The sequence below is a fragment of the Stegostoma tigrinum genome, chromosome 10 (genome assembly GCF_030684315.1).
Source record: "Stegostoma tigrinum isolate sSteTig4 chromosome 10, sSteTig4.hap1, whole genome shotgun sequence".
NCBI lineage: Eukaryota > Metazoa > Chordata > Chondrichthyes > Orectolobiformes > Stegostomatidae > Stegostoma > Stegostoma tigrinum.
In genome coordinates this window covers 33,781,919-33,802,913 of record NC_081363.1, presented here as the reverse complement: position 1 = coordinate 33,802,913, position 20,995 = coordinate 33,781,919, and the positions used below count along the sequence as shown (strand labels likewise).

At 40.5% G+C, this 20,995-nt stretch overlaps 1 protein-coding gene across 2 annotated transcripts in view; it reads left to right on the top strand.

Annotated features, from left to right (window-relative positions):
- The window catches only part of mdga2a (MAM domain containing glycosylphosphatidylinositol anchor 2a), an 871,663-nt gene extending 851,127 nt beyond the window's left edge, over positions 1–20,536 (top strand). For both annotated transcript variants that reach the window (XM_048538415.2, XM_048538414.2), the window contains 2 exons: positions 9,606–9,711; positions 19,064–20,536. In XM_048538415.2, coding sequence (XP_048394372.1) covers positions 9,606–9,711; positions 19,064–19,155 — 198 coding nt within the window. In that variant the 3' untranslated portion in view covers positions 19,156–20,536. The remainder of the gene's footprint in view (positions 1–9,605; positions 9,712–19,063) is intronic.
- Positions 20,537–20,995: the final 459 nt, after the last annotated feature.

Genomic DNA, 20,995 nt, shown 5'->3' with positions numbered 1-20,995 from the left:
GTGATCACAGTGCTTCATGATTGTGTATGCATGAGCTTGTGGAGCCAGAAGAACAACTGAATGCTTGAATAGTGTTCTTAACATGATGTATTTAAATTGTACTTAATTAGCACTTTCCACAGGAAGGTTATGAGCAGAATCGTTTTGCAACATTTGTGGCAGAATTGGTGAGAAATCCAGAAAGGTCTAACTCAACATCAAGATCGTTTTCCACATTTTTTATGCATTTGCTGAGTGGTTTGGCAAGTTTCTTGCTTGGCAACAGCAACTTGCCAATTAAGGGGAATTATTGCTTTTAAATGCTTTATTAACACCATAGCACTCCGCATTAATATTCAACTTCCTATTTTAACAAATATGCTGAAGAAGCTAATGTCACCAATTTTCGATGTAGAAGCCAGAGCGGGTATCTGATGGCTACAGCTTGCCACTTGCTTCAAAGGGCGTCAGTGGTTGACATAGGCACCAATGTCCACTTCAATGTGTCCAAAATATGCCAACCTCTAAGAATGCTCATAACACATGTGCACTTCCAGGTTGCTTCTGCACTTCAACGCTGCGACTTGGGCTGCACCAGCAACTATCATTCTAATACTGTAGCAAGGACACAATGGGCTCAGGGACTTGTACCCAGCTCAAGAACTAGGCCAGACTGCATCTCCAACTACTCGCTCGCTCTCACCATGCTCACTCTCTCCAACCATGCCTGCTTGCTCACAGCATCATTGATTTGCATTAGCTTTCCTTGACTTTCTGCACTTTGACCCCCAGCCAGAGATACCAGGCTCACATAACTGCTGCAATAAAATAGACAGCTACAGATGTTGGAGATGTGAAACAAAAGCAGAAATTGCTGGTGAGACTCAACAGGTCTGGCAGCAACAGGAGAGAAACCAGAGGTAACGTTTTGAGCCTGGTGACTCTTCAGCAGCATTGTTAATAGCTACAAAAAAGTAGCATTTATGGAAGCCTGCTCCAGTGTTCCAGGGAGCTTTTGCACAAGTTCAAAGAGCAATATTTGATTTTCTGCTTTGAAGACTCTGCAGCCTCTAGGACTCAATATTGACTTCAGTAATTTGACAGCATGAGGCCATCCTTTTATGTTTTTTTAGCCCCCCCCCCATCCCCTGGTCCTGCTATGAGATGGAATACTTCTAGTACAAACAACCCATCCTCACATATTCCTAGGCCTATTATTACTTTCTGCATTGTATCTTGCTTTCACAGCAGCTCATCTGTTTTCTCCTACTGTTAACTCTTATCATCACTTATTCAGCTTTTCTTCTGTGCTGACCTGTTATCCGCAATCTCCTTGTTTACCCAACTCCTTCAAATCTCTCTCTCTGGGCTCTGTCTCCCCATTCGCTCACCCCTCCCTTCCATCAACCACCCTCACAATCCCCCTCACTCCATAATTTTGGCTTCAGTACAAACATCACAATTTCCAATCTGCTAACGGTTCGGCTGAAGAGTGACCAGACTCATGACATTGTTTTCTCCCCACAGAAACTGCCAGACTCATTGAGTTTTGTAAGCAATTTCCGGTTTTGTTTCCTAGAACTGCCATGCCATTTAGCATAAACACAAAGCTTGGAAGCTTGTCATGGATGTTGGCAGACCTCAGTTGGGGGAGAGTAAGCCTCCTGTCAGGGGTAGGGGCGAAAGATATCAGGAATAGCTTCTGAGACCAGTTCAGGGGCTTGGACACAGTCAGTCAGCTATTGGGTAGCCAGAGTTAGAATCCTCTCCTCATTACGGATGATGAGCTGAATATCAGGAAGCCCACTATTCCCCTAAATTCTTTCTGTCCCACTGTGGAATGTTTCTTCTCCTGGAATAAGAGGGGAGGCAGGTACAAAGGAAAGTTAAAGTGGGCGGTACAGCTGGTGCATATGTCCTGATTGAGTGAGTAGGCTGTACAGAGATTATGCAGAGTTAGTGACGGTTGGAGTTCGGGTGGGTGAAATCAAGTGAAGTAAGTTTTTAGAAACAATACTGAGTGTATCAGAACATGAGCCTTGGTGGGCAATGGGCTACAGCAGCAGAGATAGAGTGAGTGTGAGGTCTTGGAGAGAACAGTGTGGTACCAACACTGGTGGACAGGAGAAGGTCATTGACATTTTTCCTAAAATGCTGGGCATTCCTCCATATGGCTGACTCTGCACTGATCCAAGTGGCTTCCTCTTCTGGCCTTAAGGTCCCACACGTGTTCTGCCCTTCCAATGGGACCATTAGGCCCTTGCCTGAAAAGCAGAGCACAATTTCCCCCGAACTGCCATGTCTGGATAAATATCAGGAACTATTCAGGGCAGTTCCAGACTGACAATGCTACTCCAGGTGCACAGTGGTCTTTGACATATTGGCATTGGTGCTAGGGATCCTGGGATATCCCAGCAGTGGTGTGTTGTTCTGGGCATTTAAAAGGAATTTGAATTTAATGTAAAGGGTACATTGGGCTGGGCTCGATAATTAATGGAGTGAGTTTGCGAAAATGCGGTGAGAAAATTTGGTAGGCTCTACAGTGAAAATCCCTCCAAAAAAGAACTCCACACAACTGGCACTTAGCCAAAGAAAATTAAGATTGAGCTCTTCATTTGCAGGATGTGAATGTTAGCAGGTATCTGTTGTGTTTCCGATTGGATGTCTGAAATCCTGGCAACACGGCATGATAAATCAACATTTGAACTACTGTTCACTCTAATTCCAACTGCAGCGACATTATTCATTTAAATTCATTCAGGGTTATGTTACACTGGAATACTCCACACTGGGATGGTAGGTTGACAGTTTTCACTAAAAGCTAGTATTGTGTAGAGATATTCTGAGAATAAAAACAGATACAAGCACCAAATACCATTGTACCTCATAGAAATCAAACTGTTCAGGCAGCTGGCCAGTGACGTGGGACAAGCTGGCCAGGGAGAGAGGACTTCTGCTCCAGCTGCACAATATTAAGCAGATTAACAAAGTGTGGAACTGGGTGAACACAGCAGGCCAAGCAGCATCTCAGGAGCACAAAAGCTGATGTTTCGGGACTAGACCCTTCATCAGAGAGCAGATTGTTCCTTTTTCTTAAATGAAGCATCTGGAGGGAGTTAGCTTTTTGTGTTCTTCAGTATTTAGTCTTTTTGTACAGTTGTGCAAAATACGTTGAAACTATTTCCTGAAGCAAAGTTGCTCACACTTGGTTACATTTTACTTTCCTAAATGAGAAAGTGGGAATATATTTTATGTAAGTGTATTATTTTCAGCCGTGGTGAGGTTGAAGCAGAATGTAACTTGCTAAAAGTGGCTAAAATAAAGATCTGTAGTTTAAAACTTGTCATCCCAAATCAATAATTTACATTTCCTCGGTAACAAAATGATCATGGCACCTTGGCCCAAGGAGCCATTGAAGCAGGAGAGGAGGAATGCAGTTGTGGTAAGGGACCGTTTAGTTAGAGGAATTGATATTATTTCCTGCAGCCAAAGTGCAAGACCCAATAATAATGTTGTCATTCCAGTGTCAGCATGAAAGTCAACTCCTCACTCCATAAGACCATAAGACATAGGAGCAGAAATTAGGCCATTCAGCCCCATCAAGTCTTCTCCCCATTCTCCTCCTTTCTCCCCATAACCCTTGATCCCCTTGTCAATCAAGAAGCTATCTATCTCTATCTTAAGTATGCTCAACGACCTGGCCTCCACAGCCTTCTGTCGCAGTGAATTCCATAGATTCACCACTCTTTGGCTGAAGAAGCTTCTCTTTATCTCCATTTTCATAGATCTTCCCCTTAATCTATGGCTGTGCGCTTGGATACTAGTCTCTCCTGCCAAAGGAAATATCTTCCCAACATCCACTCTGTTCAAGCCATTCCGTATTGTGTAATTAAGTTCTGGATAGAAACATGGATTTGTTGTGTGGTGTACATGGATACCAACAACACAGACAGGAAAGGGAGAAACAGTTTCTTCAGAGAAAGCTGTAAGGCACACTACTTTAGGCCTTGTCTCAGATGACTTTGGTGTGTGTTCTCTAAGGTCCAGGGCTGGAGGCTTCTGGCCTGCTGAGGCTGTCTTGTACACACACAGGTGAAACTTAATCAGTCTGACCTGGTGGAGACATTTGGCTTCCTGAAGAGGGGCGTTAGTGCAGTAGAGCACCACTGGGGTATACTGGGATGGCACTCTCTTGGTGACTCTCTGTTTCTTCTCCTGTCCATCAGTGCGTGATGGCACCACCCTCCCCAGTTGAGGGGACAGAGTCACTTGGAGGGAGGTCACAGTGCCTCAGTCCCCTCTGAACTGGGTCAAATTATGGAGTAATGGACTCTACAGAAAGCTGACATACATTGATTGCTCACTGCTACTGGCTGCCCGTGGTGACAACCACCTCTTTCATACAGGCAACCTTGAAAATGCATACTTGAGGCATACCGTCAGTCAGAACTGTCCCCTTTGTCCTTCACCCCAGTCCATGAATTATTGTTTATACTTCTGCCAGACTTTCCTCTACTTATCTCTACATCTCCATCAGCTTATTTCATCTGGAGGCTCATTATCTATACTAGCCCTAGCAGAGTCTTGTTCCCCAGCATTCTTTCATTTCAAAGACTTTGACTATGTCTTCTTGCTCTAGCTACAAGTGTTGGGCTCACCAGAATCTGAACCCAAGCCTACTCTAGATAGGTTACTCAGCAAGATGAGTGACTTGTGCTGGTGGTGGATGGGAGGTAGGCTTTGAAGGTCCATCCCTTGAGGTTCACAGCTATCTCTCCTCAGAGGTGTAACTCAAGTAGCTGTGTTGATTGGCCTGGAGGCTGGCATTCTGCTTTTGTTTGTTCTATTTTAAGAGTGGTACCCAGACCCTGTTGAGAAAACACAAGGATTTGTTAGTTGCAACCATGCCCAAGGTTTTGTGAAGACATATTGGTGATTGCTGTGTCACAAGATAAAGCAGATTTGAGACTTTTTAACCAGCAGTTGTAAATAACTGAAAATGAAAGTGCCTCCATTGTGAAGCATACAAGTCAGTCTAGCATGTCTGAGTCACTAGTTTTATTATTGTTCGTTTTCTTTGGGGTCATCAATCAAGATGGCCAAATCTTGCTATCGTAGGGAAAAGAATCTCACTTCTCCCCTGAACAGCCTTCAGGAGAATCTTGGGGGTGGCATTGTTAAAATGCAGAGCCATTTCTTGCCTGATCCCTGCCATCTCCAGATGGGAATGATGTGGAGAGACTGAGTGAAGTTCCTGAGTTGTAATGAGTGGAGTCCCATCGACGTGCCTTTTAAATGGGAATTGGGGTCCAGAGATTCTTCCTATCCACGCACTGAACATGTAATGAGCAGAGAGGAACCTAATTACATGAGAAGACTGACCTGACCTGCTTCTGGACAGAGGTGGTACATTTTGGTTCATTTTAAGTCTTAGCAAAGATATATCAAAAGTCATGCTTGTGTAACCATGGGCAGAGGAAGGATTATGCAGAGAAGTGTAAAGTTATCCAGCAGAATATCGTTTAAAAGGCGTGAATCATATAAATGTTGATGTCCAGAGAGAATTGATACATTAGCAGAAAGGAGGAAACATTTAGCGTGCAGTTATAGCAAGAGATCAGGAAAGCAAGTATTATGTTGTGCTTTATTTTACACAGGATTGGACGACGAGAAGAAGCAAGTTTTGCTACAAAATATGGAGTTTTGTTGAAATTTTACCTGGAATGCTGTGTGTGATTTTGGCAGGATTTTACAAGGAAGAATTTACTCATCGTGGAGACAGTACAGTGAAGGTTAACTAGATTGGACCCCAGGACGTGAGGATTGTCCTCTGATGAGAGATTGAGCAAATTTAGTTTATATTTTCTGGAGTTTAGAAAGTTAAGATGTGATCTCATTGAAATATTTACAGTTATGAAGAGGTTTGAACATGGGACACACAGAGAAGCTGGTTTCCATGAATGGGGAAATTAGAACAAGAAGTAGCCGAGTATTTAGGACTAAAATGAGGAGTATTTTCTTTACGCAATGCGTATGAATCTTCGGAATCCATTGAATATATTTCAAACTGACAGTCAGGTTTTTGGATTCTCAGGGAATTATGGAATCTGGGAGTAGGTAGGAAGGTGGACTTGAGGCAAAGGTTTAACCATGGAGTCATATAGCACAGAAGAGACCCTTCATCCCATCCGGTCTGTACAGATCTATCTATACTGATTCCACTTTCCAGTCATGATCATGTTGAATGGCAGGTCAGGTTTGATGAGTTGAATGGCATTCTCCTGCTCTCACTTTTCCTTCTGATATGCTTTACTAGAGCAGTTAATGTAATGTTAGTATTTAATGACTGAATGCATCCCAATAAATGTACAGTAATAATTTGTTTTGCTGGGTGATCTTCGCAAGATTAATTCAACACCAAGTTAATTATTGATGACATAAAAGTGGAGGTTGGTTTTTGTAGTCCAATACTAGCCTGCTTCATGACCTGAGCTTTTCTTGTATTGCTAACAACATTACTAAGCAATATTAACAACATTTGCTAATTGCTTCAAAGACTGTGATTTATTCACATATTGTACATTTCACACAATTCTCACAGGAGTTCCGATTGTAGAATGTAACAACATTTGTGAAGCAGAAAGCACAAACTGAACTTGTACTGCCTGAGACAACCACGTCACTATTTGTAACAAAAATGCTGCTTCCCAGGTCTCTGATCTCTCAATAGATTATGAATGTGTTCTCCTTAATGGCTATGTTCCAGAATTCTATTCAATTAATATGGCCAATCTAGCCCCCGCTGATCACCATCAAACTCTTGCTGTTTTGCTGTTACCTGTCTGCTGACCTCAGGCCAGAATTTCCAAGCTCAAACCCATTCTTAGAGAAGGGAAAGAGGAAGACAGCCAAGCATACAGATATGTTTGCTTTAACACAGAGAAATAATTAGGTTGCTTCATTGTAGATTTGCAGAAGTGGCCACCAGATAATAGATACTCAGGAATATGGCCCCCAATCGACTGATTAAGTTGAAATTTAGCATGACAATACATTGCAGTTTGTATTTCTAGCAAAGATTGCATTTTGATATGTAAGCCCTACTGTAGGACTTGATCACCTTTGCTATGTTGACACTCATATACAGTACTGACAGAATACTGCACAGTCAAAGATGCTGTCTTTCATTTGGCAATTATCAGAGAAATTGCCTGCCTATTCAAGCTAGCACAATCAAAGAAGCGGGGAGCTTTCCGAAAGAAAAATCATTGTCAAAAAGCAGATGAAATTGTGATTCATTTCTTTGACCTTTGTGAGTTTGGCTGTGTGCGCCGACTGGCTGAAGTATTTTCTCATAAAATGGCCCCAATTCTAATTTAGAAGGAATTACTTGGATGCGAAACACTTCGACTTGTTGTGGAAATAAACAGCACTACATGATGTAAAAGAAAAGAGAACTGCAGGTGCTGGAAATCAGAAGCCAAAACAGAAATTGCTGGAAAAATACAGCAAGTCTGGCAGCATATGAGGAGTGTTAATCTTTCAGCACCAATGACCCTTCTTCAGAACTGTTTGGAGCTGAGACATCAGTTGTTGGCATATTGGCTGATGATGGGGTGGGGGAGAGGGAAAAAGTAAATGATCAATGGAGATGGAGACCAAAGAGACAGAAAAGCAGCTGGACAGGCAGACAAGCTGACGCCTGCTATTTCAACACACCATCCTGCTCCCTGCCCAACATCTCTGCCTCAGGCTTGCTGCAGTGTTCCAGCGAAGCTCAGTGCAAGCTGGAAGAACAGCACCTCATTATCACTTGTGTACCCTTCGGGACTTAATGTAGAGTTCAATAATTTTAGGGCCTGAACACCTAATCCCATGTCCTTACCCCAAACCCAACATACTAGCCCTCATTATCACATGGGCCGCTACCATAAATAACCCATTGTCAGCCACTAACATAGAACATAGAACATTACAGCACAGTGCAGGCCCTTCGGCCCTCGATTTTGTGCCGACCTGTCATACCACTCTGAAGCCCATCTAACCTTCACTATTCCATGTACGTCCATATGCTCATCTAATGACGGCTTAAATGTTCCCCATTACCAGCTAACGATTCTCCCACGCTGACCTTTACCCAGTCTTTTTTTTTTGCCCAACTGTTGTTGTCTCTCTCTAAGTTTTCTCCTCCCTCCTCCCTTTCCACCTTTAACTTTTATAGTAATCTTTTCTCAATTACAGTCAATTCAGAAGAAGGATCACCGAACACAAAATGTTAACTCTGCACTCTCTCCACAGATGCTGCCAGACCTGCTGAATTTCTCCAGCAATTTATGTTTTTGTTTCTGATTACATAAACATAGCTCCTTTATCTCTCTTTACTCAGCCAGCCACAATTCTGAATTCAAATATTAGTGTTTTGCACAATACAAACCAAACTGGGGCAGGTGAATTGCATTCAGTTCTAAACTGAATTGGTGTGGTTTTATAGGCAAGATTTATTAAAACAAAACTGCCTTGAGGTATACAGTGTTCACATACATGATGGTTCAGTGGCTGACAATGTTGTCTCACAATACCAAGGACCCGGGACTCGATTTCATCCTCAAACGACTGTCTGTGTAGAGCTTGCACATTCTCCCATGTTTGTGTGGAGTGCTCCAGTTTCCTCCCACAGTCACAACAATGTGCAGATTGGGTGGAATAGCCATGCTAAATTGCCCATAGTGTCCAGGGTTGTGTAGTTTAGGAGGACTAGCCATGGGAATTGTAGGGTTATAAGGTAGGGGAATAGGTTTGGGTGAGATGCTGTTCAGAGAGTTGGTGTGAACATGATGGGCCAAATGTCCTGCTCCCATACTGTAGGGATTCTGTGATTCTACATCCCTGATCGATGAGACATTCAGATTCCAAATTACATTGAGTAATTTAAATTTATCTAACCATAGATTTGAGATAACAAGTTGTAGAGCTGGATGAACACAGCAGGCCAAGCAGCATCTTAGGAGCAGGAAGGCTGATGTTTCGGGCCTAGACCCTTAATTTGACAAGCTTACAAGTAAAAGAATCAATGTGTTTCGGTAACGAGTGTTGTCAAGAGATGGACATTTTGGTATTTCAGGTTAGGTAGAATGAACCCTACATCAGATGTAAGAAGTACCCAGTTTGGGAAAACATGGTGTTACCAGGCTCTGAAAGGGATCATAAGCTATTCCTTATTGTTGTCATTCCTCACTTTAATCAAAACATCCACGGTATGCTTCGGGAGTCCTCTGCCCTCAACAGAGAGCTGTGCTCACAGCTGTGCATTTTGGAGAATCAGAGTGTGAACTTTTATTCCAATCTCCAGAGAATAGCTCTCCTAAAGGCAACTTTTCACTTGGTTGTGATTACAGAATCATCCTTTACACCAAAACCACAGTACAAAATGCTGGGAATTAGAAAGAAGAGGACAGTGATTTCTGAAGATATCTTGAATTTTTAAAGAACCCAAGCACATTGGATGTGACATTGTTAAACATTGCGATGAATGTTCTACAGTTTTCCCGATAACATGTTCGCCAGAGCAGTCTATTGCTTCCTGTGTTTCCAACGCAGCACTAACCTTTTTGCCTGTTGTTGTGCAGCTGATATTTGAAGGTATTCGGGGGCCCAGTATAGAAGGGGACATTGCAATCGATGATGTTACTGTAACAGAAGGTGAATGCAGGAAAATACACCAGCCTGTCAACAGTAAGTAAAAGAACTGGCTTGTAATTGTTTTCCTCGATTTTGTTTATCCATGTTTTAGTCTTATTTTTCTCAGAACTCTCCAAGCCACACACTGGGAACTGAAAACAATTATCAGAGGCGCATTATATTCGTTATAATAATTATTAAACAATTATGCCACTCCGTCAAATTCTACTTCATTTAAAAATAAAAATCAGATTAAACATAAAATGGTCAATGCTGAAGGTAAGGCCATTGAAGTGGTGCACATGGATGTCTAAAAAGCATTTAATACAGTGTCACACAATAGGTTTTGAGGAAGGTAATAAATCATGAAGCAAAAGGGGCTTTTCTAGGCTTGAAGAAAGTTTGTTTTGGAATTTTTCAGGCGTCTAACAAATATAATTGACCGTTTTGCCAAGCATCTCCACCTGCCCTGGCCCGTAACGACCAACCCAACCTAACCTCCTGGTCACCACCCATTTCAACTCCCTGCCCCATTCCCCCTCTGACATGTCCGTCCTTGGCCTCCTCCGGTGTCGCAGCGACTCGGAACACAAATTTGAAGAACAATGCCTTATCTTCTGCCTGGGCACCCAACACCCCAGAGGACTCAACATTGAGTTCTCCAATTTCAAATAACCTTCCCACCCATCTCCCACCTCCCCTTCCAGCCCCACCTCCTCCCTTCCATCCCACCTTCTGATCCTTCCTTCCAGCTACCAACTGGATTCATCGCTCCCATCGACCAACCAGGTCGTACCTACCACCAGTGTCCACCTATCACCACCATTTCACCTCCACCCCTCCCCTCTCCTTTGTCTGCAACTCCCCACATCCAGCCCTGAAGAAAGGTAACACCTGAAACATTGACTGCTCCTTTCCTCCAGATGCAGCCTGGCCTGCTGTGTTCTTCCAGCATCCTGTTTGTCTACTTCATAATTGGATTAGAGCTTGGTGTGAAGAAAACAATTTCAAAGTTCACAGATGACACTAAACTGCATGCAATTGTAAGCTGTGAAGAGGACAATATAGAAATTCAAAAGGGTATTGACATATTGGTTGAGTCAAAAGATAGGTTGCAGATAGAAATTCAATGCAAAGAAATGTTGATATTTTTAATCAATCTGTTCATGTATGTTTTGACGCATGTTGGGACTCTAACTCAGACTTTCTGACCCAGCGGTAGGGACCATTGTAGCGCAAGTGCCCTTGCAAGGAAGTATAATGTGATATAATTTGATACAAACAACATGGTGAGACAGTATGAAGTAAAAAAGTATAATTCTAAATTGTATACAGGAGCAGAGAGAACTAGGTATTCATACATGTAAATCATTAACAGTGGTGGGCAGGAAAAGAGAGCTTATAATAAAGCGTACACAATTCTAGGCATCATAAATAAGGGCAGAGTGTCCAAGAGCAGGGAGGTTATGATGAACTTACATAAGACACTGGTTAGACCTCAGCTGGTGTATTGTGTACATTTCTAGGTGACACTCCATAAGAAGGATGTGAATGTGTTGGAGAACGTGCAGAAGAGGTTTGTGAGAATGGTTCCAGTGATGAGAAACTTCGTTTATGAGGAAAGATTGAATAAGTTGGGACTGGTTTACTTGGAGAGGAGAATGCTGAAAGGAGATTTGATAGAAGTTTTCAAGACTATAAGAAAACACATAAACATAATCAAGAACCATAGGGCACAGCCTGGAAGTGATTCACCAAAGAAGCAGATCAGATCTGAGAAAAATCATTTCGCAGATAGCATATGTGGAATGCACATCATGAAGGTGTCCTGAAGATGGGACCAATGAAGATTCAAAAGCCTATTGAATGATGACTCAAATAGAAACAAAGGAGAAACAAAGGGAAAAACGAAGAGAGTGATACAGAGCTAAAGTGCCAGAAAGCCAGAGTAAACCCCTTGGGTGAAATGGCCTCCTGATACACCACAACAATTGTTGCCCAGTGATTCACATGCGCTTAGTCTCAAACAGTGTAGCCATGTACTACAAAGTAATAATGCATCTGAGAAACATTTTTCTTCTGTGAATTGACAATAATTTCCAGCACAATCTTTTGTGGAAATTAGTTCCCACTCTTTTCTGGGAATTGGTAATGTTATAACCCCTGCAGGGGCTCCCATCTGATTGGGGAAAATAGCTAGAGACTGTGTCGCTTGCCTGGCTCCCTCAACTAACTTTGGGTGGGAAGAGTTGAGGACTGCCTTCCCACCCAGAAGCTGAGGTTCTTGAAAATTTTTTACCCCAGCTCCACTGGTACCTAGTGTGCAGTGAGTGGAGTCTATGCTATGTACACATCCTGCCTAGGTTTACCTATGGCCTAATGAGGGGGTGGCATGGTGGCAGCCTGTGCCCAACAATATGATCTATCATATGCATGGGCACCCACATGTCATGACAGGCACCTCCCATCAACATGAACCTGCTGGGAGGCTGTTGGGAATCCATCTTATAAACCTTCACTCTAATGATGATCCTACACCCTCAGCTTCCTGCTGTAGAGAAGGGCCAGGGCTGCCAATACAGCAAATTGATGGCCTCTGACTGGCTTCTGTCTTATGAAGACAGGATATTGTCCTGACCACAACAAGGAGCCCAACACTAACCACTGTAAGTGCCTGATTAACAACAAATTGCAAATTGGGCGTGTAGAATTGACATTGTGGGTTTGCCTAGGCTCACCAGTTGGTGAATGGAGCCAATGCATTGAGCTTTAAGTTTGGTCCCTTGACTTAGGTCCAGTCTAGTCTCGTCTAATCAAAGCTATGAATTTTTTTAGTGTTATGCTTCAGAGTCAGTGGTGCTGTATTTCAGATGAAATACTGAACTGGCAGCAGCTTATTTGTTCATTTTGATGTGAAAAAAATCTGTGGTGATCTTTAAAAAAGAATAAAAATGTTCGTGTTCTGGTTAGCATTCATTCCTGAAGCAAATTTTTCCTTAATTTTCTAACTTACATAAGCGAACTCCCACATTTTGTTACAAAACTGAGGCAATCTATACTTCAAAAGTAGTTAATTGATCAGACGTGCTTGAGACATTCTATGGATGTGCACGTTTTCATACAAGTCTTTCTTGTTTCTCAATGTAATTAACCCCCGCTATGGGCATTGGACACAAGTAACCCTGCTACACTGATGCCCAGGGAGCAATCATTGTTTCAATGTTCATATCAACATTTTTCATTGCATTGACCATGTTACATTTAACTCTGAATCTCAGTGTGCTTCGGCAAAAAATGAAAGCAAAATCAAAAATTCAGGTTTGCAGCCTGGTGAAAATGAATTACATCCATCTCCCAATAATTGACATAATTGCCACTGTTAATTTGGTAATGTTAAAATTTTATTGCCTCATTAAATTAAGTTATAATGTCTGACTGCCATCATTATTGACTGCCAACACTTCATAGGCAGCTGGTCATTAGCTGCTAGACATTCAGTGAACCTTGTACCAGGCTGACTTTGATGCCAGCATTTCCTTTGTGAGCCATATATTTTTAGAAGACTACAAAATGAAAACAACAAACAATATAGACCCACGGTATCACTTTAGATTATTATCTAGAGTGGTCCGGGTAAAATGGAAAGAGGCTGTGCTTTGCTCCACACCCCCTCTCCCAGTCAGAAGCTGGGATTTTGTTTTTCAGTATGGCTACCAACATGTAACGTAGAACAAAATAAAAACCAAAGAGAACTATGGATACTGTGAATCAGGAACAAATGAAAATGCTGGAAAAGCTCAGCAGGTCTGGCGACATCTGTGAAGGAAAAACAGAGTTACCGTTTCATAACGTTTTGAAGGGTCACCAGACCCGAAAATCAATTCTGTTTTTTCCTTTACAGATGCTGCCAGGCCTCATGTAGCATAGAACACATGGTGGAGAATGTTAAAGGATAGTTTATTCTCGTGGTATATCACAGATGAGTTCTCCTTCAAGGATTTATTAATTTTATACAGCAATTAAAGCTTTTAATTAACCGTGTTCTTATATTCAAATGCAAGTGACTATTATTTTGAGTACTTCACATACGTGAAAGTAACAGAATGACATTGAGGCAGTTCTAGCCAAATATTAAAAATGAAAATTTATGGACTGCCATTGAGGTGTTAGGTGGATAATTCCAGCACCCAAGTTTTATGTTTTGATCACATTATGGCACAAATGTAATTGAATGAATAGCCTCCTTTGATGTTCTAACTATTTAGGTTTTCGGAAGAGAGTAAAGAAGGGTATTAATCTGGTATGGGAGCAGTAGCTTCTGATTTCTGTGGCACTGGTACTTGCATTGGGAAATGTGGGAGCTGTACCATTGGGATGGACTTCACCTGAATAGCAATAAAGGTAGCGATAATCAAAGATAATAAAGTGTGAAGCTGGATGAACACAGCAGGCCAAGCAGCATCTCAGGAGCACAAAAGCTGACTTTTCGGGCCTAGACCCTTCATCATGATGAAGGGTCTAGACCCGAAACGTTAGCTTTTGTGCTCCTGAGATGCTGCTTGGCCTGCTGTGTTCATCCAGCTTCACACTTTATTATCTTGGATTCTCCAGCATCTGCAGTTCCCATTATGAATGATAATCAAAATATGAGAGGAAGGGGCGGGGCAATGAAGCCATATGTAAGAGCATGCCAGCAACTAAGGTTAGAGTTTACAAAAAATGTTAAATTAAAGGCTCTGTATCCAAATGCCTGCAGCACTCACAATAGAACGGATGAATTATTAGCTCAAATTGAAGTTCATTCATTCGATCCAAAAGGCCCTTACATAGATGTGGTTGTAAGTAAATTAAAGTCAGGGCATGAATATCCAGAGAATGTTGCATTCAGAAAGCTCCGAAAGGAGGGGAAGGATGCAGGGATGGCTCTGTTAATTAAAGAGGCATTGATACAATAGTTCAAAGTTCAAGATGTAGAATCAATTTAGGTGGAACTAAGAAACACCAAAGTACACAAAACTTTGGTGTGAGGTGCCAAATATCAGCGACAATGCAAACTATGGTATAAATCCAGAAATAAGAGGTATATGTAACAAAGTAATACAGTAATCATGAGAGGTTTCAATCAGCAAAAAGTCTAGGTAATACTAATTAATCCTAATGTGCAAGGTGAATTCTTGAAATATTTGCTTCTGGAGCAGTATATATTTAGGAATCAATGAGGGAACAGGTTTTATTTTTAAAATCCAGGATCACGCAATGAACATAGACTTGTTAATAACCTTGTTCAAAAATGTGTAAGCACAATATGATAAAGTTTTATGTTAAGTTTGAAACTGGTATAGTTGTAGTAGAAGCTAGGATGTTAAATCTAAACCAAGGAACTGTGAAATGATCAGGAAAAATTTAGCTCTGATGGATTAAGAAACTAAATTAAAAGATGTGGTAGAGATGCAATTGATAACATTTACAACAAAAATATGTTCCTTTATGCGCAAAGATCTAGCAAGGAAAGTGTTCCAACCATGGCTAATGAGATTTGTGAAGCTGGAAAATGGTAAATGTGAAGACTGGGAGCATTTTAGAATTCTTTAAGTAAGGACATAATAAAGGGAAAATACAATGTAAGAGTAAACCAACAAGAAACATAAAAATAGACTACAAAGGCTTCTGTTGATACATAAAAAGGAAAGGATCAATGAAAACAAATTTGACACATTACAAGTGGAGTCAGGAGAATTTATAATGAAAAATAAGAAAATGACAAAGAAAGCTAAACAAATATTTTATCACTATTCAAGTGGGAAAATACCACAAACCTCCAATAAAAATGGAGAATCTAGGGACGCCTGGAAATGAGAAATTTCAGGATATTAATATTAGTGAAATCATAGCATTAAAGAAATGAACTGGGCTTAAAGTAGATGAATTCCGTGGAGTTGATGATCTACATCCCAGAGCATTGAAAGAGGTGGCTGTTGAGATAATAGAAACATTGATAGTCATCTTCAAAATTTTATGGATTCTGGAATGGCCCCTGCAGGTAAATAGCAAGTGGCAAACGGTATCTAAAGGTTTGTTAGCCTAATATTCGTTGTGGGGAAAATATTGAATTCTATACTGACGAGAGGCACACTTTGAAAATCGAAACGGGTAGAGTCAACATGAATCTGATGATGTATCTAGCAGAATAGACAAGGGGTTATTGTTGTGTTGTAACATTGTTTAATATTGTTAAATTTTCAGAAAACTTTTGATAAGGTGCCACACAAGATGCCAGCAAACAAAACTAGTGCTCATGGAATTCGGGAAAATATGCCATCATGGATTGAGAACCAGTTAACAGACACAAAGGGTAGAAATACATGGGTCATTTTCAGATTGGCAGGCTGTGATTTCCAAGTTTGTAGGTGACACTAAACTGGGTAGTAATGTGAGTTGTGAGGAGGATGTAAAGACATTTTAAGGACATTTGGAAAGGCTAAATGAATGAGCATAAATTTGGCAGATGGAATACTCTGTGGAGAAATGTGAGGTCATCCAAGGAAAACAGAAATGCAAATTATTGCTCAAATCGTGAAAAGTTGGCAAATATTGCACTTCAAAGAGACTTGGTGTACGTGTGCATGAGACAATGAAACTGAACGTGTCAGATGCAGTAAACATTTAAGAAGACAAGTGGAATGTCAGCCTTTATCACAAAAGCATTGGAATGTAGCAGTACAGGTGATTTACTGTAATTATATGAAACTTTGGTGAAATTACATCTGGAACATAACAGTTTCTGTCCCATTACCAAGAAAAGAGATGCTTGCCATGGAGGAAGTGCAATAAATGTCCACTAGCTAGTTCCTGGAATGAAAACAAATGTTCTACAGGGAAAGGTTAAATAGACTAGACCTAGAAGAATGAAAGGTGATCTCATTCAACCATTCAAAATTCTTACAGGGGTCAACAGAATTGATGTATGAAAGACGTTATCCTTGGTTGGCACGTCCAGAACCAGGGGACATAGCCCCAAAATAAGTGATAAGCCTTTTGGAAGTAGAATAAGGAGAATTTTTTTTCACTGAGAGTGGTGTTTCTTCAAAATTCTCTGGCCCAGAGAATGGTGGAGGCTCAGTCATTGAGTATGTTCAAGGCTGACATCAATAGATTTCTACATATTAAAAATATCAAAAGGATAGTGTGAGCATATGGTGCTGAAGTGGAAGATCAGCCATGATCTCGTTGAGAGGTGGAGCAGTCTTTTTTTTTATGTTCTTATATTCCTTTTTGTTTCTATGATATGGTGAATCAAATTCTTTCGAGGAGTTAGTCAGCATTTGATAATGACACTTCAACAATATTTCTCCATATAGAGGAGCTGGTAAGTGATAAGATGCTGCAGGCCAGCAACATAATTGACAGTATCAGAAAATAAACTGAGAACCAAGCTTATATTTGTTCAGCAGTTTAAAGCGTGAGAGTGTGGAGAACATTGCCAGGATATGTGTTTCTGTAATCTGAACAAGTAGTCTTTTTCTGATGATGCCAAATGCAACTCTATTTGCTTCATAGTTTATGTTTTCCATAATTTTCTGCATCATAAGTTTTCAAAAGGTTATCTTTGTGGTACATGCCCCCTGCAAAGAAACAAATGTAAAGACTAGCTTTTCACAGAGAGCATACAGAAAAATTTGAACATTTTGCAGAATATTTTTTGTTTCATTCACAATGGTTTCGGCACCAAGTGTGGATTGCACCGTCTAAGAATAAGAACCATTTTGGTCAGGATCCTGTGGACAAACATGTAATTATCACAATTCAAACAATAGTGACAACGCTGGCATATCAAGATCAAAGGCTTGCTTTGAAGCCTATCATATGATTTAAACACGCCATAATGAAACATACATTTAAGAAAATGGAAATTGGCCCTTGATTTTAATTGCATTTCTCCACATTGGTCAATCAAAATATCTGAAGGGTGGACCAAAATTCAGAACTGTTTCTCATTACAGAGATTACCTGAACCTTGAGGGAACAGATTGAAAGATAGCCTAATTCAGTTGCTTTTACAAAGATTGCAACTGTCTCTGTAATAGTGACTCTCCAATCATTCTATGAAAAGTCAATTTTCCATTTTCATGTATGAGCTAAGCATCTGGAAGAAATCTGAAGACATGGTCATTTAATTTATTGATGTTTGCGAGGCTTTGTTGTGCAAGGATTGGCTGCTCTGTTTCCTAAATTATAACTGTGATAAATAGTTGTTGCTTTTGCAACTCCTGAATGTGTGAACTATGCATACATATTCCTCTTTCTTTTGTTCTTCCTCACTTTCTCCCTTCTCTCTTTCCTTCATTTGTTCCTTTCTTCTTTTGTTCTTTCAACTTTCTTCCTTCTTTCTCTGCTTCATTCTTCCTGTGTTCTGTGCTTACTTTCTTCCATTATAACATCTTGAGCAGATTGGAAATGGTAGATGCCCAGAGGATATTACGTCTTGTGAAGGAGATGCAAACCAAAGAACATAGTTGAATGATAAGATTTCCTCTTTAAGACAGAAGGAGGAGAATTTTTTTCTGCCAAATGCCCACTTGAAGAAGTTCTTCTCCTCCCTCCAGAAAGACCTCAGTGGATCTGTCTCCCACTGCAACCCTCTAGTAAACTGAACTATCACCATCCCACCTACCTTTCCCAGCTCCACCCCTCCGCTCTCTATTTATTTCTGAGCTCCCTTCCCCCTCCCCCATTTCTGAAGAAGGGCCACAACCCAAAACATCAGCTTTCCTGCTCCTCTGATGCTGCCTGCCCTGCTGTGTTCTTCCAGCTCCACACTGCTATATCTACTACTATAAGGGACTGTCTTCCACAGAAGAAAGCAAGAATTAGACATCTTTATCTAATTCAGCCACGAATGAATTTAGATTTTTGATAGACATGGAATTCAAGGGTTATGAGTTGATATCAAGAAAAGGAGTTAAGACCAGTTCGGCCAAAATCATATTGTTTGGTACAATATACTCAATGAATCAAATGGTCTACACTTCCGACTCAGAACTTCCAACTTTCCCTCCTTACTTTCTTCTCTCCTCTCTACAAAGAATGGATGTCGTCTTTGTAAGTCTGGGTGATTAATAGCAAAGGAAAGAAATCACCTATAAAACAATCATTATTGGTCTCAGATACAGTGATTCCTCTCAGACAAATTACCTCTAGCTAGATAGCCCTAACTAGCCAAAGGGATGAGATAAAAATCTACCCACTGCTATACAAAGTTTGTACTTCTAGCAATCACAATTTTTAACCTTTAACAAAATGTTTTTATTTCTTTTGAAAATCTCTATTATTAATGAAAGCAGCATTTTTCAAAAACAGGTTTGCACCTTTAAAGAAATTTACTAATGTCCACTTTTTCTCAAAATAGATTTAAAAACTGGTGGTGAAGCCTCCGTATTAATACATATATGGCTGTTTCCAGTCACTCTTCTCATCGCCATGCTAAGCCATCGAAGGTGACCTTATTGTGGCAGAGGCTGTGAAAAGATTCATCGGGCACTGCACAAAGGATGAATCTTTATCCATGGACCTTCGAGAATAATTACCAAAGATTCATCAGCTGATTGCAGACTCAAACTGTACATGTGACGGTGGAAGGCATCATGGGATCAGGAAGGATGCCAGAATTAAACAAAAACAAATTTTTTAAAAAGTATATGCGTAAAGTGGTGGACCCAAAAAAGAGAAGAGCTTTCCATGTTGCTTTAGAGGGATTTGAAAATACAACTGCATCAAGGTGGACTCTGAAAGAGCTATAGAAATCCTGTCAAAGCACAAAGATCTGGCTAGTTTTATTACAGTTGAATGGAGATGCTTGTCACCAGGAGACATAATGGCTGGCCAACAAAGGGATTTCCTACTGAGACAGGGTAAAAGAAGTGCTGACAATTACTTGCCTTCAGAGTTTTCAGCAAAGCATACGATAACTGTGGCTGTCTATTCTGCTGTGAATACCTGATCTCTCAACCGTCTTTAGCAAATGTTTTATTCCTTTCCCACCTCTTCACTGTTAACTTTGCTGTGCTTTATTATATGTTTGGTGTCTCTGCATGCATTTCTGCCCACTGTATGTGAACTGAGGCTCAAATAGTACTGGGCTATATAAGAGTAGCTTGTGGCCACAATAACACAACCAGTCATCTGTCTGAAGTGAGGAACCTAAACCACCCACTGTTGACGACATGCCATAAAACTAAGTGCCTTCAATTTGGAAAAAAAAAGTATGTAGAAGAATTGCCTGAATCATTTAAATACAAAACATTTTGCACTGCTAATAATGGAGTGTGTGGAACCTTTTGTATATGTATTGCAGCTGATTCGTAGAAATAACAGGCAAGGAAAGTAAACAACCCCTGCATCGTTCCTCCAAGAGAAACTCAAGTTACAATCAAAGTCCTTGGACAGGGCAATCAGTTAAAGCCATCAAGGTGGCTTGCAACCTGTGATCCCATGGAAAATTGGGAGCACCACTTTGTACAGTTATTGAGTGCAAATGCGATGACCAGAACAAAGGTCTCTGGAAATGTGCACAATGCTGAAGTAGCAAACAGATGATGGATTGTACTTATTTACAGTAATCTCTATTCAGATTGAAAAATAGGCAGTCTGTGTGAAAACGCTTTAGTGACAAGACAAACTGTGCAGAATCACCCTGTGATTTTTAAGCTTGCAAGCACGGAATTTTCTTTGGGATTGAAGACTTGATGCAAGACTGCAAGAAGGCAACATGCCTCTGCCCCATTATCCAAATCTGTGCCGATTGTTACATCTTATTTTCCTACTTTAACAGGGGTGGAAAATGTAATGTTGCCTTTGGAACTCAAGATGAAATGGACAAGGTCACAATCAAGTCACATGAATACACATCAGACCTTAGCCAAGTGGTCTCAAATTGTTCTTGACTACTCTCATCTTGCTGGTTTTAAAATTCTGTGATCCTTTTTGTTTAAATTATTTGATCTTTTAAATTAATTCAAAAAATACTTTTTAGTATAAAGATTGCATAATTATACACTCTGAAATCCCAAGCATTGACAAAAAAAAACTATATGCAAGAATTTGGATTAGAATTATAAACAAAACAGCATTGGAGAATTTGTGTGATCCAGAGCATTGATATAAAAAGCACAAGATGTAATAAATGATGATGAGGCTTGAAGTTTTATTTTAAATTCCATAGAAAATGTGTCCATATTCAAAACAATATGGCTGCCGAAATGATTTTTCATTCATGTTCAATAAACCTCTTTTCAGGTATGGTGTGACTTATTGCATGTCTGATTGCTCAAATGGGAGATTT